This window comes from Mustela lutreola, chromosome 8 (genome assembly GCF_030435805.1).
Source record: "Mustela lutreola isolate mMusLut2 chromosome 8, mMusLut2.pri, whole genome shotgun sequence".
Classification (NCBI taxonomy): Eukaryota; Metazoa; Chordata; class Mammalia; order Carnivora; family Mustelidae; genus Mustela; species Mustela lutreola.
Genome location: NC_081297.1, coordinates 98,094,759 through 98,121,606, shown reverse-complemented (window position 1 = coordinate 98,121,606; position 26,848 = coordinate 98,094,759). Strand labels below are relative to the sequence as shown.

At 36.2% G+C, this 26,848-nt stretch overlaps 1 protein-coding gene across 1 annotated transcript in view; it reads right to left on the bottom strand.

The window, feature by feature from the left end:
• LOC131839078 (ovostatin homolog 2-like) overlaps window positions 1-26,848 on the bottom strand; it is a 44,497-nt gene that overhangs the window by 4,000 nt on the left and 13,649 nt on the right. The window contains exons 10-31 of the mRNA XM_059186177.1: window positions 25,594-25,703; window positions 25,099-25,257; window positions 23,886-24,113; window positions 23,054-23,108; window positions 22,472-22,617; window positions 21,931-22,080; window positions 18,252-18,422; window positions 17,267-17,414; window positions 14,546-14,651; window positions 13,496-13,724; window positions 13,001-13,130; window positions 10,718-10,836; window positions 9,904-9,955; window positions 9,088-9,171; window positions 8,065-8,241; window positions 7,243-7,324; window positions 6,107-6,263; window positions 4,093-4,167; window positions 3,033-3,198; window positions 2,031-2,242; window positions 812-1,021; window positions 7-131 (exon numbers count right to left, since the gene is read on the bottom strand). Of these exons, the coding sequence (XP_059042160.1) occupies window positions 7-131; window positions 812-1,021; window positions 2,031-2,242; window positions 3,033-3,198; window positions 4,093-4,167; window positions 6,107-6,263; window positions 7,243-7,324; window positions 8,065-8,241; window positions 9,088-9,171; window positions 9,904-9,955; window positions 10,718-10,836; window positions 13,001-13,130; window positions 13,496-13,724; window positions 14,546-14,651; window positions 17,267-17,414; window positions 18,252-18,422; window positions 21,931-22,080; window positions 22,472-22,617; window positions 23,054-23,108; window positions 23,886-24,113; window positions 25,099-25,257; window positions 25,594-25,703 (3,091 nt within the window). The remainder of the gene's footprint in view (window positions 1-6; window positions 132-811; window positions 1,022-2,030; window positions 2,243-3,032; window positions 3,199-4,092; window positions 4,168-6,106; window positions 6,264-7,242; window positions 7,325-8,064; window positions 8,242-9,087; window positions 9,172-9,903; window positions 9,956-10,717; window positions 10,837-13,000; window positions 13,131-13,495; window positions 13,725-14,545; window positions 14,652-17,266; window positions 17,415-18,251; window positions 18,423-21,930; window positions 22,081-22,471; window positions 22,618-23,053; window positions 23,109-23,885; window positions 24,114-25,098; window positions 25,258-25,593; window positions 25,704-26,848) is intronic.

Sequence of the window (26,848 nt, the reverse complement as noted above, 5' to 3'; positions counted from 1 at the left end):
ACTTACTTGATGGTTACTGTCAGGTCAAAATTACTCTGGAATATATCTGAAGAGTTTTTCTTGGTCATTTCCAAGGAAAGGGAAAATCCAGATGCTTTTTTAGGTAGTAGTACATTATATCTCAGGATACCCTGAAAGAATAGCAAGTCAGAAGACAATCCATTCATTTATCCTGTAGTAAGAACTGAAGGACTTATTTTTTCTTTATTTTCATTATTATTGCACTTTATTTTACATCTTCACCATCAAGGAATAAGGCAAAATGTAATTGTTCAATTTTTAGAAGGTGCAAGAATTTTAATAAACAAATAATCTTGACATAATGGAAATATCAGAATGCTTTCTAACAGTGACATTCTTTTAGAAACTCCTGAGTTATTTGGCTATGCTTAAGAGTAAGTATCTCTTCATAAAATAACTTTCACTTTCAGCTATTGATTAGAAAATAACAATTGAAGAAAGAACAGAGATAACAGAAATACACGATGGTAAAATAACACTCCATCTATAACTGAAAGGATAATCTAGCTCTTAAATTGGCAAATATCTCTGTCTCAAGTAGATTTACTTTTTTTTTTTGTTTGTTTGTTTGTTTTAGATTTTATTTATTGGACAGAGAGAGAGAGCGTGCGCAAGAGAGAGCACAAGCAGGGGGAACAGCAGGCAAAGGGAGAGGGAGAAGCAGGCTCCTCGCCAAGCAAGGAGCTTGATAAGGGCCTCGATCCCAAGACCCCAGGATCATGATCCAAGCCAAAGGCAGACATTTAACTGACTGAGCCACCTAGGCACCCCTCAAGTAGATTTCTATTACCTGGATAAATGCACAGCCTTGTCCTTCTACATCTACTGTATATTGTCCATGAGCTTTTGTTAGTTCAGCACGCTGGACCAGTAAGCGATTGTCATTGTTAACCTGGAAAATCTCACTGGATTCTTCATTGCTAAAAGTGACAGTGTTCTGATCATTAGAGAAGGTGAACTTCATATAGTGGGTTATGGCAAGAAGACAGACAGCAGTATCCTGCAAATAACCATAGAAGCAAAGATCTAAGCTCATTGCAATGCAATATTAGTCATCATTTGACCATAAACTTTAAGTCAATCCATAAAAATATTCCTAAATCAACAGAATACAAAGAATCAAATCCTAAACAACAGGACAATACATTTGCTCACGCAAATGTTGTCATTTCGTCTCCCTCAACAAATCTGAGTTTAGTAGTCTAAAGGATTTCACAAAGTATAATCTCTACTGTTGAGAATAGTGCCAACCACTTCTAAAAATTGACATAATGTAATATTGTTTATATAACATTATTATCTTATAATAATATTTCCATTATGTCAATTTGCTAAGTATTTTGGCTGCGTTGGGTAATGCTTATGCCCATCGATCTTCAAGGAAAGGAGTCAGAATCAGAAAATGATGTTGGCAGATTCACTAGCACATGGTTTTATTCAGAAACTAAGACTACACCAAAGAAAGTAAGGAGGGAAGTGAACATTTCCTTTGTGGGAATGACACTGCATTTCTTTGAATTTTGATTTTTTTTTCTGTTAAGACATAAACCACTATTCTTTTTATACCCCTTTCTTCTGTTACTCTTTCCTTCGTTTGTGTTTCCCAATGTATACAACACAGAAATAGAGAGAAATCTTTTTTTCTTTGCTGATTGATATGTAGTATCATAGTATCATTGGATATCTAACTTATCATCAAGACTCTATGACAATAATGTCTTCTAGTCCTATCTTCTACTTCTACTGTGTAAGTGGAGGTATAAGTTAGTCATAAATTCCTTGAAAAGATATCTTAATTTATTCATTTGTATATAAGGAATTCTTACTAGTGTCTGTTACACAAGAACTGCCCAATTAATAGTTGTTGACTAAATAATAGGATACATAATATCAAATATTCTTCATCTCAGGAGGCATTTTCTATGATTACCTTTGCTATCTAGATAACTGAAGAGAAGCATCTTTTGCAATACACATATTGTTATTAATATCGAGACTACATCAGTCACCTGAGTGGAAGAGAAGCCCCCATGGGAATTCATCTGTTGGGCAAGCCACTGCACAATCTTACTCGCATAGGTGAGGTCGGGAGTTTTCTGGGAAAGAACAGCCAGCAGCACATAACAAGTCTTCTCAGTCTCAGCAGATGGTGCATGAGGAATAAAGGATGGGGATGATTCTGTCTTGGGTTTCTTTGCTCTTTCCCAATATATTAAATTACCTGAGGAAAAGGAAAAATTTTCACACAGACTGAATAAACACCATGAATTACACATAAGAAGAGTACAAATTCCATTCCTGGCCTCTGCTCTGGGCTAAGATATGTCCCCTCAAAATTCACATATTCAAGTCCTAATATCCAGTACTTCAGAGTGTGACTGTATTTGGAATCACTCTCAAAAGGGGGTGATTCCCTTAAAATGAAGCTGTTAGGGTACACCCGAATCCGGTATGACTGGAGTTTCAATAAGAAGGGGAAATTTGGATTCACAGAAGGGACACGAGGTAGGCAGGCCCACAGAAGCCCATGTGAAGACAAAGGGAGAAGATACCCATCTATATGCCAAGGAGAGAGACTTTAAAAGAAACTACTCCTGTTGGACTTCTAGCTTCCAGAACTGTGAGAAAATAAATTTCTGTTGTTTAAGCCACCTAGTCTGTGGTATTTTGTTATGGTGGCCCTAGCACACTGATATAGCTTCCAGTAAAATTTCTTAAGGTTAAAAGTCATGCGTGATGAGGTCCTACAAACAGTACTTTTGGTCTATGGCATGGTCACCATGCTTGGTTTCCTTTACTTCACTAATCTGAAAAGAAATTAGCAGAAAGGAGAAAGAGGGAGGTAGAAAATATACAATGTTCTTTAATGACAAAGGGGCCACTGAGAAATTCTGTAAGAGAAATGGAAGCATACCAGTGATGACAGGGTTCCCATATGATTGCTAAGTAAGTTTCATTACTTTATTCTCAAGGTCATTCCCATCAATAGTAAAGTTAATAATGACACTTACTTGTTTTGGTAGCAGACTGATCCAGGATCTGGAGTAAGGATTCTACTTGCTTCTCTCTTTCCGCTAATGCAAAAGCATAAGCTAGAATCGCATGGATGTAGCCATTAGTGACACCGTCTTCCAGGGCCTCCTCTAGGCAAAAGAGCCCATTTCGTAGAGCGGGAAACTAGTCAAGAGAAGGATAATATATTTTAAAATAATACCTGAATGCTTTATAAGCTTGCTGAATATTTAAACTAACCATTCTTTAAAATGTATTTAATTTATCCTTGAGCTATAGTTTACATAGAAACCTATTCATATACACACATGTATTATTTATACAATTGAAAAATACTGTTGAAATTAATTTTTAATGGATATTAGTATTTGAGAAAGAAAATGTAAGTAATATGAAAATAGTAGTTTTATATCTCATCAGTTATATTTTAATTAGTAATATGAATTTCTTCTATATGGCAAAGCATATGAATGAATTTATTTTTAAACCAAGGTATTTTACTCTAATGCTTGAAATAGAGGCTAATATTTCTAAAGATGATTTTCGAGATATACTAAAGACAGTGAAAATTCCTGATCTCTTAGTTCAGGAATAGATTTTTGAGTCTGATAATCTGAATTTGGGATTGGGGAGTAGCCAATATGAATCATGCTTAACTTGAAAATGTTTACACACTGAATTGGGTGTGTAAACACCCAATATTCTGACAAACAGAATATTGATTATGTCTACACACAGAATAGGGGTTCTTAACCTAGAATTCATGGCTGAACCAAGAATTCATGGCTCAACCTCAGGCACTAGCTCAATACCGGAAATGGTATGAAAAGCTTGTGTATGTGTTAGTTGTGTATTCTCCCTAGAGAAAAACTCAAGAGTGCTCATCACCAGTTTCTACAAATCAAAAAAATGTTGAGCAGCATTCACTTAAGGGGTGGTCATGTATTAAGTACTCTCTTGATGTTTCATTCAGTCTGAGAATCTGAGATCACCCTGAATCCATAATTGATTTAACATTCATTTAAGTGACTGGAATTCAAGAATGATGGAAAGTCATACGGTGACATTGAGTCCAGCTTCAAGGAAGGCTCCAACAACATATGCAGTAAATAAAATGTCCTCTTCTTCTCCGCCCTAAACACAAAGGGAAAATTAACCAGACAGGATAGTAGACCACAAAAAAAAAAAAAAAAAAAAAGCTAGTTTTCTGAAGTGAAATGCAGTATGAAGGAAAAACTGGAAGAAATATCTTAAAAAAAAAAAAAAGCCAAACACCTAAAATGTAATTTTAAAATTAAATGGCAAATAACAATGCTATCTAAGAATCCATCAGGATTCATTATAATGAAATAAAAAAGTACTATCAAGTATGCTAATGACATATGTCATCATCTACTGATGTGACCTACTCTTGGACATGAATTCTGAACAATTCATATGGCTCTATTTTACTCTATTTGTTGTTAATTTGGAAGAGCAAACTAAGAACTTCTGTTGCCTTCGGGCAGAAAGTTTCTGTGAAGCTGCCTGAACTTCCCTGGAAAAGTACCCTAAGTGGTAATAATAAAGGCTCGTAGATTCTTACAGTGTAAAAGCGTTTTTAAGCTACGCAATTTGTAAGCTGACATTGCACAAAAACGCAGTGGGGAACATGAGCCTTAAATAAACCAGCATCTGCTCAAGAGGTTAGGATTCCGTCAGGAACAAGACCCAGGGACATGAATGGGTGCTCTCATGATACTAATGCAAACAGCATTCAGAGGGCATTGGAGATCCACTGATCTGGTATAAACCTCTCGTTTTCTCTAAGCAAAAGGTGACCTCTTTCTTCTTTAGAAAATGAATATCCAAGGAGCTCAGTTTTCAAGGTGCAAATAACGGTAGAAGGAAACACTAAAATAAGATGTGGGGATCCATTTACATTATAACAAGTTCTATCACTATTCCTCTGCAGTGTAGGTTCTTATTTTTCCTTTGCTTCTTCCTAACTCAACACACACACACAGTTATGGAAAAGAGATTAGGTAAAATCAGACAAACTGCAGCAGTGATCAGTAATGAATCCAGTAAAAAAGATGTGGAGAGGCTTTAGAAAAGAACGTGAAAAATTCTCATTTTCTACATGGGAACAAGAACTCTTCTCTACCAGGGAGCTCCTGGAGTGAAGAACAGATTGGGAATAATTTAAAGACGTTTTTCTACACCACAAACAGTGTAACAATTTGAAAACAATTTGCATTAAATTAAATACCACACAAAGTGGCCATTTGACCATATTTTGAAGAGGATTAGCTTTACGTTCCAAAATCCCAGTAGAGGAGTGGTGATTAAGAAGGATCCAGAGGGAAAGCCCGAATATTTCAGGTGATAGGAGGGCATGCTAAAGTATCATATCAGAGGGATTGTCTTCAGACGCAAATACGAAAGTTAGGAGAATAAAGAACAGAGAAGGTGGAATGGAGGTGGACAGCTATCTGCAAAGACGGGAAATCAGAACGGAAAATGCCTACGGATTTACCTTAATATGGACAGGGAAAGGGAAGCTGTGGGTACCTTCAAGGACATAGTTCATCTCAGTTGAATTTTGACCCACAGCAAGCGAGGCCTTTATGACTTGACTTGAGAAGGTACTGAAAGAGTGTTTCACTGAAGTGTTGTAAATTACTAAGTATTGAACTTTCTTGCCATCCATAAATAGGAATGAATTCCCTAATCAGGATGCCCATCCTTGACATACTGTCTGGTTCCAAATTTATGAATGTTTCCTTCCTAGGTTTCTTTTCTCTTCCTTCACTCCTGTTTTCAGTTTCTCCCCCAAAGGAGACTAGTTGTATGGGAGAATTAACACAGCGAAGCAAACCACATATTCATGAAGAGGTAAGTCTAGCTAGTGTTAGCGTGTGTGCCATAGAATGATGCTATTGACCAATATGCCCTGGGTCTATGGCTCCAGCAGACTCAGAAAGGGTAATGGTCCCAGGGAAAATATTCCTGTTCCAGGTTAGTTAAATCAGACATAGGAAAGGTAGGTAATGCAAAGGGGCGAGGAAACCTCGTTCTGTTCATTTCTCACCTCCCAGGCATTGTTGAAAATCTTGCCATCACTTTCAAAGCAGCCATTTATTTTCTGTTTGCTTGAAAGCCAGATTAAGGTTTCTTTTTGAACTTGTTCATCAATGTAAACATATTCCTTCATTCTCTCTAATGTCTTAAAAGTAAGGGCACTGAGCCTGTAATACAAATCACCAGTTAGACAGAAGTTAGATAAAAAAGAAATGTCAGGGGCGCCTGGGTGGCTTAGTGGGTTAAGCCGTTGCCTTTGGCTCAGGTCATGATCTTAGGGTCCTGGGATCGAGTCCCGCATCGGGCTCTCTGCTCAGCAGGGAGCCTGCTTCCTCCTCTCTCTCTCCCTCTCTCTGTCTGCCTCTCTGCCTACTTGTGATCTCTCTCTGTCAAATAAATAAATAAAATCTTAAAAAAAAAAAAGAAATGTCATCAAATCCACGCGTTCAGCACCCTCATTCTCTTTGGATAATGGATGCATCTAGTTTGGCCAATGTTGACTATAGGGAATCTTTATTGATAGTGCATTTTTCCTTTGGGTCCGTAAAATGTTATGAATATCAATATGTAAAAAGAAAAGTAGGTAATTTTCAGCATGTTTACAAACAAGCTTCTTGATTTGTGGTTCATTGGATTATCTATATATGGAGATGGAATGGGTACAATTTGATGCTGGGAGGCCTTCTAGGTTTTTTGTTCATTTGTTTGATTTTTAGAGAGGGAAGGAGAAGGGTGTGGAAGGGCAGAGGAAGAAAAAGGCCGGATGAGACCCTGAGATCATGACCTGAGCCAAAATCTAGAATTAGATGCTTAACTGACTGAGCCTGGGGCCTTCTTTCCTCTCCATTGACTCTTTACATGGGTCTCTGGGAAGTGTGGACTAGGCTGTACCATTTTCCACAAAGTTAGGCTGTGGAAGTACAGGAGGTTGTCAGTAAATGATAAGTCTTCTGGGCAAATTGTCAGGGCACTCCAGGCATATGACTGCATTGGAATTAAGAATAATAGCTTCTTTGGTTCATCTCTGTCCATTCACTTAGAAACCCACTTTGCTTCCAAATCTCACCATACTCAACTCTCTCCGCCTGTCCCAAGCCCTTCTCACATCATCCCTCTATTATTTAAAATAAAATTTTCATCTCTTACCACATGCTTCCTTTCTGATTCCTCTGCCGAAACACACTGTATGAACCATCATAGTTTTTGAAAGACAGTTGCTTTTGATAACCTAAAGTACAAAATGGTAGGAGATTATCTTTTTAAGCTAAGCAAATTAGAAGAAAAAGAATGGCATACTGCAAGCCCTGTGTTTGGGTTTTAGACAGACGAATTACTAGATTGATCATTTCAGTTTTAATTTCTGAAACTCAGGGTCCCTATTCATAGTGAGAAAAACTAAGTTCTACTTAGTTTTAATGACAAGATGTTACATGTGACTATGCCCAGCTCAGTAACTGACACTTAACTAATTGTTTAATACCTTTTCCTTAAGGTTAATTGACTACTGTGTTATCTTTCAGAAAAGAGAACCTGAAGAAATTGTACCCATGAGCCATTCCTTGATATTTCACAAGATTTATATACCTCTTTTCTACATACAAATCCAATTACTTCATTGCAATGGAACGCCACTGAGCCAACAAATATAGAAGTTGATAAATGAACTATTTATAACTACTATTAGTAACAGTAGCAACAAACTAGGTAGCTTGGCAAAATATTCAGATTAAAAAAACTGGGCTCATAATTTGAAATGTTATTGTTCTGAATTATGAAGCTAAATGACCACACATATACTGAAGTAGCAAAAAAAAAAAAAAAATAGTGAGGACTCAGAACACCCCAGTTCAGAGCTCAGATCCACTTTTTCCCCATGAGAATAGCTTATAATGATAACTTTGTGATAGCTTAGTATTAGGAAAAATTGATTTTATTTTTTATAGGCAGAAATTACTTAAATGGTCTCACCATTAGACAAGAAAAAGAAAGCCTTAGATTTAACTTCTTCCGTTAACTGTTTAGTAGATTTCAGATAGTCAAGGACATAGGTATCTGATGCTAGCAGGGCAATATTCTGCTCTCCACATCCATATGGCATTTGGAGAAGATTCTCCAGATTTTGCATTGCAAGTCCTAAAATATCCCCTAAAAATAAAAAAAGCTCAAGGTTACTACTGCTTATAGTTGGCATCTCAGCATTAGTAACTATGGATAAAAGAGGCATAACGAAAGCAGGAAATATTTAAAATTGCATTTAAAAGGTGGAGATAAGGAAAGTTTTCGTGAGGTAATTCTAAAGAGGAGATGGGCATGAAGGGTGAAGCAAAAAGAGTCTATGGTATGAAAATATTTCTGGAAATCTCATTACCAGAGAGAGGGGGGAATTAGATAAGAGTGTGTTTGTTTGCTTGTTTGTTATTATTATTATGTATGAGTTTTCCTATTATGACAAAATTCCCACCATCTTTAACAAGCAGGGTTTATTCTAATTCTTCAAAAGGGAATTTAAGGGGCCTCTGGGTGGCTCAGTAAGTTAAGCATCTGCCTTCAGCTCAGGTCATGATCCCAGGGTCCTGGGATCAAGCCCCAAGTGGGGCTCTCTGTTTAGCTGAGATCCTTCTTCTCCCACTCCCCCTGCTTGTGTGCATGCTCTCTCTATCTGTCAAATGAATAAATAGAGTCTTTTAAAAAAGGGAAATTTAATATTCAGATGCATGAGTTATATAATAGAAGGCTTTATTTTCTAAATGCCAGTTATCATCCAGCGAAACAAGCGTTTCCTAAGGACATGGATTTGAAAATGGTATGTAATCCCTTCAGATCCCACATGGAAACAAGCATAGAGAGGATGACCTTCAATAGTACTTTCCTCCAACTAATACTTACAGAAAAATCTCTCCTTCCTGTTATTGTAAGGATTATTATTATTTTTTAAATTACCTCATTTAAATTTTTCAAATCATTGTGAAAGACAATACTTAACCAACTTACCCACAACAGTGAAAAAGGCTCTGGCGGATCCTTCTACCACACTGTCTGGCAAGTCCAAAACTACCTGTTTGGAGGCTTTGGTCCCTAGAAAGAAAATATTGATAAAAACGATAGTGTGATAACTTTCTTTTCTAAACAATAGCGGCAGATGTGTGGGACAAACATATTAGGAAATAGATTCCGTTATTTACTTTTATTTTGCAAGTTGCTTGTTTGAAAAGATGAAATTGCCATCTCTGACCTATTTTGGAATTATGGTATATTCAGAAAATGGTATATATGTGTGTATTGGAAAATGTGGCCCTTATTTTCCACTAGTTTAGTGCCTCAACTACTTATGTATGAAAAACATATAAAAAAACTACTGACAGATTAAATGGCACACACAAAAGGAAAAGCTTGGAGACTCCCGCTGAAATCAGATTATCATCAAGTTGGCCACAAAGCAGGAGACGGGAGGAAGTGAAGTAGCTCTCAGGTACTTTATCCCAAGAGTACAAAGAGCCTAATACTGATCTTCCTCTGTCCAATACTTTGCTGCAGTCATGACGAGAGGAGCCCAAAATGTATAAGATGGAGAAATGGGCTGAGGCAGACCAGTGTCATAAGTGAATTTAAAAAAATACCTCATAAATAAATAAACTTTTTTGTTAGCCAAAATTATATAATGAAGATAGGGCATGAAACGAAATAATCCTCCACTAGTTACTGAAAAGGGAATCACTGAAATGACTCAGTATGGCAACGTGGAAGGAGAGGAAATACACTCATAATTTTTCTTTGGGACTAATTTGACCACCTAAAAGTTCCTCTTACCTTTTGTGCAGATGAGGAAACTTTGAGTCATTTCCCTTTCAATACCTTCAGGCTGTCAAAGAGTAAACAAAAACAAGCACAAAATGAGTCTGGGCCACCTTCCATGTAGGCATGGCTGGCACACGTTTGTCTCTGGGAGGCGATCCATTCCTTGTTCTCCTCTGTTGAATTTTGAAAGTCACCGTGCATTTATTTCCATGATCCCCTTTAGATTCTGTGTTCCCATAGGTCAGATCAGAGATAACTTTGATGTCATTGTGTACACTCTCAACTCCTCTGATCCTGTCTAGGATCTCCAGTAAATAAACAAAAGTTTATTTAAAAGTTTTGCAGAGTAGGGACAGGCCAAGAGGCAACTTGAGAAGTATGCACTGGCGAGTGTTAGTTCTTGTTGAAGATGATGGGAACCACATGGTAGTGTAGGACAAGAAGATCTGTCTCTGATTTGAGAGTCGGTTAAAAAAAGGAAAGAAAGAGCAACAGGCCTACAGGAAACAAGAGTCAGGAGCAAGCTAAGTGCCATCAAGCCTGTTTCAAGTATTAAGTTTTACTCTCCTAGGGTCAGTAAATTAATTTTTAATTAAATTAATTAATTCAGGTATTAATTAAGGGAAGTTAATTAAATAAAATGAATTAAATTAATTAATTCAGGTATAAATTAAAGAAAGGATGAGCTTTATTGCTGTATTAATTCATATAAAATGATATATATTACGTGAAAGTAACTCGAGTCCATTAATTTAGCCTGTTCAAGAAGAACATCTTTTCATATTTAACTTTCTCTGAAGAGCTTGAGAGTTTCACATGTACATACCTCTACCAACAGACTTTTGACTACAGTATCTTTCCAGTTTAGATTCTGATGCTCAGGACCTTCTTTTGGGCAGGCACTACTTTGTCTGGACTCAGCAACTATAGTGATATTCACTTTCCCTGGAAAACATTCCCAAATATAAGTTAAATGACGCCTGGCCCCTTCTATAATGGGAAATGATTAGTATCTAATGAACCACATCTTGAACTGAATGAACTGAATACTATCATCATATTTATGCTTAAACCAATATAACTTGCTCTTTTTCTTGCCTGAAGATAATTTGGCATTTTCTGTTTTATCTGTTTCAAGATTCCTTACATTAAGTAAATGATTCGTTACCTAAAAAGCAAAACAAATAAGTAAATGAACAAACAAAAACCAGAATCAGACCTATAAATACAGAGAACAAACTGATGATTGCTGGAGGGAAAGGGGTGGGGGAGATGAGCAAAATGGGTGAAGGGGAGAGGGAGATCCAGGCTTCCAGTTAATGAAAGAATGCCATGGTGATAAAAGGTACAGCATGGGGAATAGAGTCAATGTATTGTAATAGCCTTATGTGATGACAAATTGTAGCTATATTTGTGCTGAGCATGGCACAACCTATAGAGATGTTGAATCACTATTTGTACACCTGAAACTAATATAACATTACGGGCCAGCTATAATCAAATAAAGAAGTTTTTGAAAACTAACCAAACAAAAAATAAATGACTCATTTACTTAATTAAAAAGTAAGAAATTTTAAGGAAAAATAATAATTTACAAAACCAACAGAGACAATTCCTTGATAACTGTTTGTAAAGTTTACATATGCCCATACAGGAACATAACATCAAATAACCAGGACTCTTAACTCATCCCAAGTTTGAACAAGCAAAAAGAATAAAATATGCCATAGGGGAAAGGCCATTGGATTTAAACGAGTGTTAGCAAGGAATCCATTTTTTTTTAACTTCTTGTGAATCATAGGTCATGCAAGTAAAGCTGATCTTCAGTTTCCTTATTTGTAAAAATTAGAAGACTGAAAAAGAGATTTCTTTTGTTTTACTATTACTTAATATATACATATATATGTATATATACATATATATTTATATGTATGTTTATATATATATAAACAATTTACTATTCTTGTTTTTCCTTGCTGCTGTGTTTTGCCTCATTTGTTTCTTTTTAAGAAAGCTGTCAATTCTTCTTTCTTAGAACTGTGTCCCCCACTTAAAGCCATAAAACTTGCCATAAAAAATGCCATGCAGTGTTCTATCTTAATTGCCAGGGAAAGATTTTTGAAGACCTAGAGTAATCAGAACAACTGAGAAACAAAATCTAACAGGAAAACTACTTTTAGACCAATCTCACAGGTGAACTAAAATGATCTCCTAAATAATCTCTTTGCTGCCCCAAAAATATAATGAATAGGGGACATGAAATAAAGGAAATTTTAATGACAATTTTTACATAAATGATAATAAGTCTTATGCATCTACCACATCTAGCTTTTTCTGTTTACTAGACTCTTTTTTAACCCTTCCCTTATATTTTTCAACAGTCTACTTCCAAATGTATTTCTCTATATTGCAATAATATATGCATGAAGATGTTACTCTTCTCAGTGTTTTATCTCCATCTAAGTGTTCAGTATTTTTGGTGTCTCAGCATATATTTGGTAAATCTGCAAATCCTGGCAATTTGTGATGGAGGAGTAATTTTGGGATAAGTGACACACGTTCATGATGACAGGTGAAGAAGTAAGTTAGAAGTGAAGGAATTGGGCAAAATTAATGAAAATACCACCTTCTTTTAGGATATGATATATGGATTTGATAGATCATGAAAATTGGCATTTATATCGTATTTCAATCCCATTATACAAATGCAAATAATTTTATACAAATGAATGGTAGTTTTGCTCTACACAAGCATGAGCTACCAGAAACTAGATTATAAAAATGGGATTTTTGACTGAGGATTTTAAAAAAAGAGAGGGAGAAAATTATGTTAGTATAGAGGATGTATGGAAAATAAATGAAGACAATAAAAATAAGCTGGTTTTCCCCCTCACCTAATTCACCCACCCCAAGGATTAAGAGTATACTTATTGTGATGAGCCCTGACTAATGTATAGAATTATTGAACCACTATTTTGTGCACCTGGAACTAATATAACACTATATGTTAACCATACTGGAAATAAAAGTAAAAAAAAAAAAAAAAAAAAAAAGGAAAGGAAAAAAGTTTGGCTTTCCATGAGAGATTGGCGTACACATAGCTGCTTACCCAATAACTTAGGTAATAGAGTCCAGACATATGTTTTCCTCTCTCCAGGTTGGATAACCTCACTGCCATTGTTTTTAGGGGTGCTGATATTTGCCTCAAAATCCTGAGATGCTTCCAGCTGAACAGAAATCTAAAAAAATCGTCATGCAATGAGGGTGGCACTCCAAACACTTTGCTGTTACTAATTCTCTTCCCATCTTGAGAAAATTAACTATTTTAAGTTAGCAAAAATTAAAGATACCAAATGACTTCTCACAAGAAGAAAAATAAGGTAGAACACACATCATTATGAAATGACATTGTCAAAGCGGTATTTAAATCTTTGCTGTGAATTCAAGCAACTGTCTTAATCTAAGGATTATGGAAACAGGTCTCATCACTTTATCATACCATTTTGCCCTTGAGAATAAAAAGAATATGGTGATATTCAAGGAAAATATTGAGGGATCTTTTGGCCTTGTAGATTTCATCTCTAGGTCAAAGGGAACAGCTTACCTCTACACATGTGTTCAGGTAGCTGAAGACATTGACAATCAGATCAGATTGTTCATTTCGAACAACTGAAAAGGGCAAGGTCATTTCAACAAAGAAAGGTTGGGAGATTTCCAGAGTAGCTGTTGATGAAATGCCAAATCCAGCATCACCATTCACACAGAAGCCATCTGCCTGCCACTGGGTTATAGTATCAGGGATGTGGAAGGACAGATTTGCCGAGCCTGAGGAACTAAGGAGAGATCATTGATGAAAATTATTCTTTGCCTCAATGAGGAAACTAAATTTAGTCCAGAGCAAGCAAAAAGGTGTTTTTTTTTTTTTTGTTTTGTTTTTTTTTTAAGATTTTCTTTCTTTATTTGTCAGAGAGAAAGAGAGTACAAGCAAGGGGAGCATCAGGCAGAGGGAGAAGCCAGGAGCCTGATGCAAGACTCCATCCCAGGACCTTGGGATCATGACCTGAGCAAAAGGCAGACACTTAACTGACTGAGCTACACTAATGTCCCATAAGCAAAAAGATTTTAACTGAAGGTTAAAAGTAAGCTAAAACGGTTAGACAGGGGATTGGGTAATAATCTTGAGGGCTGGACTTCTATGAAATTTATCCTTAAAAATATCACATTTCTTGGGGCACCTGGGTGGCTCAGTTGTTAAGCATCTGCCTTCAGCTCAGGTCACACGGTCCCAGGATCCTGGGATCCAGTCCCGCTGCTTGCTCCGCGGGAAGCCTGCGTCGCCCTCTCTCACTCCCCCTGCTTGTGTTCCCTCTCTCACTGTGCCTGTCTCTCTGACAAATAAATAAATAAAATCTTTTAAAAAAATCACATTTCTTTAAACAGTGCATTTTTTTTTAATTGAGGCAGTTTACATCTATCTGCATGAGATTAATAAATGAGAAACAATGCTACAGAAAAAATAAAATACATGGTCAGTACATACAAATGAATAGTATAATATCTTTTACAAATATGGCACTACTTTATATATCCAGGAATAAAGTTTAAAAAGAAAATAGAAATAAAGACATGTAGGAGGGAAAACTCAAAAACTCACTCGACACTGACGAGGTCCCATATCCATGTCTCTGGAAAGTTTGTTCTTACTGTTTCTCTTATAGCCTGTTCTGCATAGCCAAAATTCTCCTTCATGCTTTCGTGAGCTAAAAGGAAAAGAAATGCTTTCTTAGGAGAGAATGAAGGTATGGGCTTCAATGACACACATCTATTAGCCATCTGTTTAACCACACAATGCTTTGCTCCCGGAGCTCATTGTCAATAAATATGCATCTCAACCAAGGCATCAGTATTTTGTTGTTCAAATCTGTCATTATTAAAGACAACAACAAACAGACAAAAACAACAATCAGCCTACATTGTTCCTCCAAAACCAAATTTAGAGAAAGTGATGTTTATTCCATAAATGGAGTTTCTCATTTGAAATTCTGGTGTCTGCCAGTTCCACTCTGCTAACCTTCCCTAGAATTTCTAGTGTCATCAATATCACTAATTCTAAAGAACACTTCCTTTCACTTTCTTTGCCTCTAGGCTGTATTTGCAATCATAATCACAGTGTTCTTTTTAAATAGTCCCTGATGTTAGCCTCTGTGATGTCATATCCTTCTAGTTCTCTTTTTTTGCCGTTCTCATTTCAAGATGTAATTTCTCCCTCTTTGACATGTTCCTAAGAGCTGTTTTCGGTTCTCTTCTTTTCTTTATTCCCTGTTTCCCCATTGCTATCCTCACACAGGACACCATTAAGCACGTGAGCTGATGTCTGCCCTCCCTCCCCCCACCTCTGTGTCTCCCGCCTGGACCTCTCTTCCGAGTTCCAGACTTATGCGTGTCATAGTTTTATGCACACATTTTCCTTTTCAGTTGCATTTCAGGCATTTTAAGTGAAACTCTTCCAAAAGCAAATGCATTATATCTTCCACCTACGACTCTCCAGTATTTCCTGTCTCCATGAAAGGTACCAAAATCCACTCACCCAAATCAGAAACTTAAGAGTTGTCCTTGATTCAGCCCTTCCATCCGGCATTTCCTATCCGAGCCAATCTGATGAAAACTGCTTGAAAACAGCTCTCAAATCTATCCATGGTTCTCTATTTCCATTGCCTTTGAAACATTTATTTTATGTTTTTTTTCAGCGTTCTAAATTTCATTGTTTATGCACCACACCCAGTGCTCCATGCCTTTTTATGGTAGTCCAAGCATCACCCTCTCTCAATTTAATTAGTAGCATTTAGAATATTTCATACAAACAGCCCCAATCCCAATCTCCTTTTCCACAGAGCAGCCAAAGATGACTTTGAAAAACACATATTAGATTATTGGCTGAAAACTTGTCAATTGTGCATTATTCATGAAAATGAGTTCCAAACTCTTTAAATGCCCTACAAGGTCTCCACGAGCTGTCTACCCCTCTTGCTTTGGCTGTCTTCACCCTGGCCCGGAAGCCACCTTTCTGACATTTGGCATTTATTTTCTTAGCTATTGATATTTTCCTCCCTGCTTGGAATGCCCTTCTATCTCTTTCTGTGGTGCATGATCATTCATCATTGAGGTCTTGGTATAAATGCTCTTTCCTTCAGGGGGATATAAGAGGCCCTTGAGAACTTGAGAAATTTACATCTTCTATTCATATTCTTTGCATGTAATGTACTCTCTCAAGGCTTTTGGAATTACTTGTTTCATTGTAATACTTCCCTGTTAGACTAAAAGTTCCAGGACAGTAAAGATTAAGCTACTGCCTTTACAACATCTAATTCAGTGCCTATAACTCAGTAAATGTTTGTTGAGTGACTTAAAAAATGCATAACAGAAGAAAGAAGATATTAAAATGAATGACTTTAGGTTTCAGCACATTTTATTGAAAGATACTAAAACGTTGAAATGTTTCTGATAAGGCTTACTGACTATGGTGTCATCAAGGAGCAGAAAAGTGGAAAGCTTCAACCTCTTGACTAGGATTCCAAAGTGGTTTCAAACTCGACTTTCTAAGGCTTCTTGACTACCTCCTGAGTCCACACTTATATAAAGTTGTCAGGCCTTTCATTTATCTCAAGTACTTTCTGGTACTCACCTTCAGGATTAGCCCCACTTCAATTAATGGACTAATTCAACGTTACGTAGAAGGATTTAAGAAAGTTGTTCAAGTATTTTCAGACCTGGAATTCAGTTTTGATCTTATTTCTGTTTTGATGATTTGTTTCATTTTGTTTCTCTGACTAAATTTCTGTTTTGAAAATCTGCTTAATTCCCTTATTCATCTAAGACTATGGCTGATTTTTTTGCTTACAGGCTTTCCAACAGAAAATGGACTAATAGTTGAACACACTTCTCTGATGCCAGCTTTTTGGCTATCTGGGAGTTAAAATACCCTTTCTCTTGAATTATGGTTTATACATAATAAAGGTATAAGGGCTCCATCAGGACACCTCATTCTCAAGTATCACACTCACTTATAATGACTGTCTTCCCACATCCCTACACACTGCCAGCTTCCTATGCTCTTCTGACATTGTGTTCTACCAATAAAAATAAACTTCCTTTCATAGCTGAAGCTAGTTCTTCTTTTTAACAAAAACCAAGCCAAAACAAAAATCATTTCCGGTCTGCCTTATCCTGCTTTGTTCACTTGCAAGATGTCTAGTTGTAGCCAAAAACATGGTATAATTCACACCCAAATCCCAATTTGTATAGTTTTATCCCAAATATACCCAATTCCATGATTTCTTTTAGCCATCTCTCAGACACGAAATTCTAGATTACTCACACGCAATTCTAGATGGGGCATAACTATACATTGGTGCATATTCTTCTGAGGCTAGATACAATGGCCCAGGGAATGGCAGCCTTCTCTCCACTGAACATACTTCTGGTTTCCGATAATGAAGATTGGTAAAGACTTTCAGACCCATAGCCTTCAAAGAAAAAAACAGCAAAAGAAAGTTGTGCTTTCTTTCATGTTAAGACCCCCCCCAAAAAAAGACCTATCAACTATACTATAATCATAAGAAGATGACACAAAACGGTTTCCTCTGCTAGCAAGGGTCTGGGATTTTAGAAGTCAAGTCACCACTATTTGATGTATGGAAAGTCTTTAATTTCGAAAAAAAAAAAATGATAAGCACTATGGCTTATCTAGCATTTATGTGCTAGGATTTGGATAAATATTTTAAATCATTCCCCACTTAATTCAAAGGGGAAAATACTTCTGATATAAGGACTATCATCACCCTAATTAACACCAAATAAACACACACACACACACACACACACACATACACAGAATGCAATCAGTCTTTTGGAGAATTGGGACTTAAGCTAAAGTCTGCCCAATTATATGCCCCTTTTCTTCTATACCTTTGACCTCAATTGTAAAGATCCTTTTGTAGAGGTCTCAGCATATCCAGTGGATCGCCTCAGTATAGATAGAGTTTGGAATATATTTTAGCTTCCTGATTTGATGAGTTTTGCATAACATCTCTTGCAATAAATTGAAAACTGTCTCATTACTTCAAACATAAGGTTTTTATATCTTTACAGAAACTAATTTATTTTTTAAAAAAGAGAAAAATCAACAAAAATTAATATCTCCTTTTTATAAGACAATTGCAGAGTGATCTTTAAACAAATTATGGACACCAATCTCCAAGAATAGGAAGAAAAGCACACAATTAATAAGACATAGATATGAATTCTGAATACTAAAATTAAAATTGAGATGAAATAATTTTTAAAATCTTAAATGATCTTACCCTGAGAATATCATAGATGTCTCCATCACCATAATTGCTTACAGGTACATAATACAAACCATTGTAAAACATATCCTTTTGAGGAATGCAAGAGTCAAGCTTGCCATCATCAAGGTTGAGCCCATGATGGAAATAACCATATAGTTCTATATTTGGAAGTAGGCTGTACACCTATGAGAAAAAAATCACATGGTTCCCAATGATTTTAAGCATTCCTTTTATTTTGACAAAATTGGCAAGTTTTGTGCCATTATAAAGAGGAAGAGGGAAAATTAGAAAATCATGTTTCAACTATTACACCAATATTGGTTTATGCAAAAAGTATCAATGGATGCTAACTCTAAGAAAATTTCGAGGAGGAGCAGGGTATACAAATAGTTTTAATAAACACAAACTGCTTATTAGTTGAAGGAAGAAAATAGCCCATGGAGATATATGGAAACATGTTTATCAGGTAATCAAAATTACTATCACCAATGATGGGCAGATGGATCTTGCATACCTTGAAAAGTGCACAGTATCATGTATGTGGTATTCTGGACAGAGATGTATAATCTTGCCCCAGTCATGAGAAATATCAGACAAACTTAAAATGAGGAACATTTATCAAAAACTACTTAGGTGGTTTAGTTTAGTCTGTTAAGTCTGACTCTTGGTTTTGGCTCAGTTCATGATCTTGGGGTCATGAGATGGAGCGCTGTGTCAGGCTCCATGTCATGGAGTCTACTTAAGTTTCTCTCTCTCCTTCTCCTTCATACCCCTGCTTATACTGTCTCTCTAAAAAAACAAAAAACAAACAACCCTCCCCACAATACCCCAAGACAACAATAACTACAACAGCAACAACAAAAACCCAAACAAATAAAATATTTGGCTTAAGTTCTCCAAAATATCAATTTCATAAGGGACAAAGAAAAATAGTGTTCTAGGTTAAATGAAACTAAAGAAACATGAGTACCAAATGCAGTATGTTATCCTGTCTTGGATCTTGTACTAAATTAGGAAAAATATGTGGCAAAGGGGACATCTGATCCGAAGTATTGAATCAATGTTTAATATTCTAAATTTGACAACTGTATTATAATTATGTAGGAGCATATCCATGCTCTTTGGAAATGAACACTGACATATTAAGGAATAGTGTAGCATGAAGGATTCAACCCACTCTCACATAGTTTAGGAAAAAAAAATGGAAATGTTATGTATATATATGTGGGCATGTTTGTGTGTGGGGTGGTAGGAAGACAGAATGAGAAAGGGAAAACAAATGTGGCAAAATGCTAAAAATTAGTGACTGTGGTAAAGAGTACATGAGAGTTCTCTATATAATTCTTACATCTTTTAAAATTATTTAAGACTCCATGCTCAGTGAGAAGTCTGCTGGAGATTCTATCCTCTCCTTCTGCCCCTACCAAAGTAAAAATCAATAAGTAAAATCTTTTTTAAAAATGAGGACAGGGGCACCTGGGTGGCTCAGTGGGTTAAAGCCTTTGCCTTCGGTTCAGGTCATGATCCCAGAGTCCTGGGACTGAGCCCCGCATTGGGCTCTCTGCTCAGCGGGAAGCCTGCTTCCCTTCCTCTCTCTCTGCCTGCCTCTCTGCCTACTTGTGATCTCTGTCTGTCAAATAAATAAATAAATAAATAAATAAAATCTTTTAAAAAAAATGAGGACAACTGTATGGCTCAGTTAGCTAGGTTTCTGACTCTAAGTTTCCACTCAGGTTATGATCTTAGTGTTTTGAGATTGAGCTCTGAGTCAGGCTCTGCTTAGTGTGGTCTGTTTGAGATTCTCTATCCCACACCTTATGCCCCCGACCTGGGCTCTCTCTCTCTTTCTCTCTAAAATAAAATAAATAAATAAAATCTTTAAAACTATTTAAAACTAAAAATTAAACTTACATAATATTAAAAGTAGAACAAACTTTAATAATATGAGTTGGAATACACTCATTTATATAACTTTGCTTGATTTACACTGTTAATATGGCTATAAGATAATAACCAAGGGCAACCTCTTTTGGCTCTAATACTATATTCTCATTCTCTTGAATCTTCTGGTCTGGTGAAGTGCTTCTGGAATTTTCTACTGGTGGACCTTTAATGGTTTTCCCTCAAGGTGGTTTTTCTAAAACTTTGCTACCTCCAGTTGTAGGAAGAATGGGCAGAAGCTCTTTAGTCTGGCTCTATGAAATTCTTAGAAAGTGTATATATATTTTCCACACTTACAGATATGTTTATCCTTTATTTTTTGATCCTTTTCTAACTGACTTTGAAATCAGTTAAAAGCTTCTTAGCACCAATAAAAAATTTATATGTATTTAACTTTCGCAAGTAGGGAATGTGGGAAAAAAACACAGTTTATGTTATGATTAATCATTATTAATATTAATTAATATTATTAATATTAATCATTATTAATAATTAATCATTATTAATCATTAATCATTATTAATAATTTTTATAGTTTATACTTAAAACTAGATGTACTATAGAATGTTAAGAGCAGAAAACAAAATTGCATTTTTCAGGGAGATCTCATTTGTAACATATATATACCTTCAGAAAACAGATTTAAAAAATAGTATCATAAATGTTCATTTCTGTAAAATAAAGGTCCATTTTGTGAAATAAAAAAGTATGAGTGTTAAGATTATGAATGATTTTAAATATTTCCTTCTTTATTTCTTTGTGTATTTTGCACATTTTTTAAACTACACAGGTGCTAAATGTGTCTTCCCAAAATAAATGTGTTGAAATCCTGATGCCCATTGTGGGAATTAGGAGGTGGAGACTTTGGGGGGTGATTTGGTCATGAGGGTAGAATGAGTAGAGAATGAGATTCATGGCCTTATAAAAGATGCCTGAGAGATGTCTCTTGTCCTTTCCACTATGTGAGGATACAAGAAATCTGCAAACCAGAAGAGGGCTTCACTGACCATGCTGGCCCCCTCATCTTAGAATTTCAGCCTCCAGAAGTGTGAGAAGTATTTTTACTGTTTATAAGGTATCTAATTTGGGGAATTTTTTTTTTTTTTTTTTTTTTTTTTTTTTGGTAGCAGCTCAAATAGATTAAAGCAATAGGTATATTTAATAATAAGAAAATATTTAATTAATTAAATTAGTTGTAAGTAGGATCATACATCTCAATATTTATATGTTCTTGTGTTAAAAATAAAGGGAAAATATCCAATAGTTATTAATGGGAATAATTTTGATGTCTCAAATTCGAGAATGGCTGGTCTGGAAATGCTTATGACAATACAAGATCTGTTCATAGATAACAACTTTGGGTGCTATACCCAAACTTATCCTTCAACACAGAGATTTAACTCCAGGTCTCAAGAAAAATCAAACATGTAACCCATGAACAAAGGAAGAAAATATTTGATGTTCTCAGTATGTTCATCTCAAATGAAAACATCAGCCGAGGATGCCTGGGTGGCTTAGTCCATTAAGCGGCTGCCTTCGGGTCAGGTCATCATCCCAGAGTCCTGGGATGGAGTCCCGCATCAGGCTTCTTGCTCAGTGGGGACACTGCTTCTCCCTCTGCCTGCTGCTCCCCCTGCTCATGCTCTCTCTCTCTTGCTCTCTCAAATAAATAAACACAATCTTAAAAAACAAAAAAATATAAGCTGAAGGGAAGGAGTCCAGATTAAAATGAGGAAATCAGAGAGCTTACACTTTCAGCTGACAGCTGTTGTTCTGATTTCAGCAGAAGGACACTCTTATCCACAGCCCGGAGTGCACAGAGTGAGTCAGGGGCTGCTTGCAGGTAGAGACTGGTGTTGGACCCGGGTAGCCCCTGCTCCTTAGAGAACTTTATGCTAACCTGCAATGGAGGAAGAAAAGGAGAGTAAGATCATTTAAAAAATAAGTTGAATAAATACGTTTGAATGCATTCAAAATAATTTGAATACATGCAATCTTTTCCAAATAAATGTTTATAGATTTCTGTATTTATGTTTCTCCTGCCCGTTCTCATCCTTAACTCTCCCTACAAGGACATCTTCACGTTTCTCCTCTCATTTCAGGATTGGCATTGCTACCAAAAGTTATTTATTCTGCTGGCAATCCCCTTATCCCTAATAATTTAATTATACCAGCATTTACTCTGAGATCACCACATAAAGGTGATAGTAATTATACTAGAAGACAACAGGAAGAAAAGTGCTCACAGCTCTGCCTCTCTCAAGACAAGCAAGAAATAGAAGAAACATCACCTTGTTTTTAAAGCACTTGTCAACCTGGAATCTGGCACTGTCGGCCACAATTTCCCCACTGGGATGAAGGGTGTAGACAAGCATGATAGCCACAGGAGCCAGTTCAGCACTGATGTCGATCGGGAATGAGAAGCTACCATTCCAGGCTGTGTGAATAGGAGACGTCATTAACCAGTACAGTGCCCAAAGTTTCCAGGTTCACTGGCTACACTTAGCTAAAAGAGAATGGCTTATGGGAAGGAAGAGCAAATTGGGCTTTATTTTAAAGGCAAAGCACTTAAATAATGGAAACTATGTGCACAAATAAAAAAGACTGCACAATTTAGGCACTAAGAATGTTTGGGTTTTGATCACCACTTTTCTCTAGTGTGCGTGATGACCTGGCAATAAAAGAAGCAAGTAGAAACCTTTCTTTGAAATAGTTGGAAGGAGACCTTGGGCTGTACTACTGCTTTCCAGCCACTGATGGTTAACATTAAGTGCTCTTCCTAACCTCTTGACTCTATCCCTGTAACATTCCCTTAAAAGGAAAGAAACAATGAAAGCAGAGTACATAGTAAAAAATGAATGCATTAAGTATGCCTTTGTTTCTGATTTCCTTCTGTCCACTGAGGAAGATAGCTCCTTTCACCATCACCTGTGTAGAACAAAGAAAAAAAAATGAGTAACATCACCCAATTCACAGATATTAAAAATGGATAATGAATGGCTTAACAAGAATTCTATTCCCAAGAGAAGGTAGTTTCTGTGAACAAGTGTGAAACATAGACTCTGCACAACTTGGAAAAGGACACAGAAACTATTATTAATTGAAAGCCCATTATGCGTTAGAAACTTCATGAATGACACACAGTGTACTATGCAAGGGCATTTACAGTTCTCTGAATTATTTAGACTGGCTTTGGGTAAGCGAAGTCATTTCACTTCTTCACCACCGTTCCCTTATTTGTAAAATGGAGGCATCCTTGGGGGTCGAAAAGTCTATCTCTTCCACCTTTCAATATGCTTTATAAGGACAGAATGGATAAATATGGGGAAAGAACCAAAAAAGCGAATTCCTTTTACTGCTTATCAAAATGAGCAGCCTTGTGCCTTACTTTCTGGTATCCACCGAATGTTGCAGTGTCATGAAGAATCATAAATGCTTGGTATAAGTTATAATCAAATGATTAAAATTGTAGACCTGAATAGCAAGTTTTTCAATCTTAGGGAAATTGAAATTGCCTTGGATCTTTTTATGTGGTTGTTGGCTTACTAGTTTCCGTTTGTTCTTAATAGCTCCAATATCATTCCCAGCAAAGTGAGAAGGTCGACTCACTCAGATGCCATGGGATGATGGACAGACCCGTTCCAACCTGTCCTGTGCTAAGCAGACAACTAGACAAGACCCAAGGATCCATCAACTGAGACTTACCAAATAAAAGAAGTTGATACTTGAATCATCCCTATATGCTTCCCCGTTTAGGGAGTAATGCACGGTAACAATTTTCTGTTGGTTGCATCTAAGCTGCTTTGGCTCAGGAACAATCTTCAGGAAGCTATTGGTTCGGGAGTAAAAGCGTGAAACTGAGAAATGAGCATCCACATACTCAGGTGTTAGCCAGCTGGAGGGATGGCAGCTCATAGGTCGAAGGTATGTGGCCTGATAAGTAAAGGAAAGCAAAGGATCTTAGAGCAACAAAGACCTTTAAAGATAGGGATTATTCCAGAATGGAAGGCTTCTTAACTCTTCAAAGTAGGGAGGAATCTTAGCTTGTGGGTGACATTTCAAATATCAAGTTATTGGGAGTAAAATAATAATAACACTTTCTTCTTTTTTGTATATAAAACATGACCATAATTGTATGTATATTTTATTAGACCTATGTTAATTTCTTTTTTCTTTGTAATTGAAGTCAGGGGACAGCCTTACACCCTGTGTCTTTCAGCTATCTATGTGCACGGACAAATTGTTTAACTCCAAAATTCTGTTTAAGAAGCAGAGAAATATTGGGGAGGGTAGGTGCTGTGGTGAGTGCTGTGAAATGTGTAAGCCTGATGATTCACAGATCTGGACCCCAGGGGCAAATATACTTTATATGTTAATTTAAAAAATGGGGGAAAAAAAAGAAAGAAGCAGAAAAAAGGACATGATAGTATCTTCCCTATTTATGCATCAAATGATCAAAGGGGAAAAAATAACAACTCAACTGCATGAACTCCTTCTAGTTTCTCAGAGGAAACTATTGATTGGTAGACTTTATAACAACATCCTCTCAAATAAGTTTTCTTACATATAATTTAATAAAGAACAAGCATATAAAATACTTCAAATTTTAAAACTTTGTTAAGATATCTTTTAAAAAGATTTGTTTATTTATTTTTAGAGAGTGGGGAGGGGCAGAGGGTGAGGGACAGAGAATCTTAAGCAAACTTCACACTGAACACAGAGCCCAAGGGGGCTCTGTCTCATGACCCTGAGACCATGACCTCAGCCAAAACCAAGAGCCTGATGCTTAACTGACTGGGCCACCCAGGCACCCCTAAAATATATTCTTAATACAAATGATCTTTTAAGCAATTCCTAATGTTCAAAATCCCTAACACTCAAATATGTTGTGGGATCCTGTCTACTTTTGATGTCTTACTTTCAGGTTGAACGCTTGATCGAATATATCTGAAGTGTCAATTGAGAAAGGAGCTTCCCCATTCTCATCTGTGGTGTAGTTTCCTATAATCCTGTCATTGAGCTCCAATTGCAATAACTTGTCCGCCATCGGCACATTATTAGGACCGGAAAATTTAAGCTGTGCAAAAAAATAAATAAATAAATAAGTTTTAAAACTCAAACATCACATTTCTACAGAGAAGGAATTTTTCTATTCCCCAATGTGATTGTTGACCTGTAATTTTATGAAATTTCTATATACAGAAATGTGTTCTATTAAAAGATACATAAAATGGAAACAGATACAATTTTATCTATTGCTTTCTTTCACCCTGGGACTTTTTCCTCGTCTATCAGATGCAGTAAGGCTATAAATGTGTTACAAAAATAGGAAAAATATCTCCAGAAACTTTCAGAGGGTAATCCATGATCCCTGAAAAGGAAAAGAGAATATGTATTTTTAAGTTAGACCTACAGTTCCAAAATAAGAAATTCCTCTTCTATAGAAAGGATCCATGTTCTCAAAGCTCACACTCCCAAGCAATTGAGTGATAAAAGTAGAAGCTCTTTCACTGATTTGCACACCTGTAAGAAGTGAAAAATAGTGTGAGGGAGGAAAATTGTTTGATCAAGACTCAAAAGAAAGAACAGCTTAGAGGACATGGCAAACTTCTGTACACAGAATGACATTCTTGCTCTACACTGAAAGGGAGATGTGGGTGCTTTGGAGCATGTTTCAGAATGCTCCATATCTATGTAGTTATAGTATACATCAAACTGAATAATGAAAGTATTTCAATCAGAAGCAGGAGAAAATGCTTTTAATTTCCTTCCTCTCACCATTCTACTCAGTTCTGGCTTATAATTCCTTTTACGACACAATCTCATAGACATCTCAAGAATAAGGTTTTCACTTCCTTTAAACCTTTCCTTAGCCTTCCAGATAGCTATGCTTTTAGATTTCTGCCAGATAAGAACAATACCTGAAAGCAAAGTAAATAAAAATGCACTATGGTATCAGCAAACTATGTGGTAAGCAGAGATAAACATATCTAGCTAAGTTATAATACGAATGTGACAAACATTCATAATGAATGTCACACACCTTTGATCAAATACATTTCTATAAAGCACTTTATAAATAATATTATCCTAATCATTTTTAAGTAGCAAGAAATAATTAGTAATTGAATCTGTTTTTTCTCCATCCCAAATTAATTTTCACTTCTCCCTTTTTCTTTTTGATTCTTTATTTATTGAGCACTTGTTATGTGTAAATGTCTCATTAATATTTTACACTTGCAACTGTCTCCATTTGTATCAAATTAGAGGTTGACAAACTTTTTCTGTGAAGACAATCTCATAGTTATTATTCCAGGCTTTGCACCGCAAGGTCTACAGCTATTAAACCTCATAACCACAGCTTTTAAGCAAGGTTAACATATGTGGTCCTGTTCCAGTAAACTTCACATCAGTAAGTATGGATCTGGATTTGACTTTCTAGATATAAATCGTGATCTCCTGCATTAAAACAAAGACTAGACCCTGGCAATTGTTTATCAACTGATTTACACAAAGTTAAAGAGAGAGATCTATAATTTATTAGCTTAGCTCTACTACTTCAGGAGAAACTGCCTTGTTCTGATTGATGCAGGCACAGAAGCAGATATAAATATGTAGCATTTACATAATTTGTTTATTTTACATATTATGTAGAAAGTCTTTTCAAA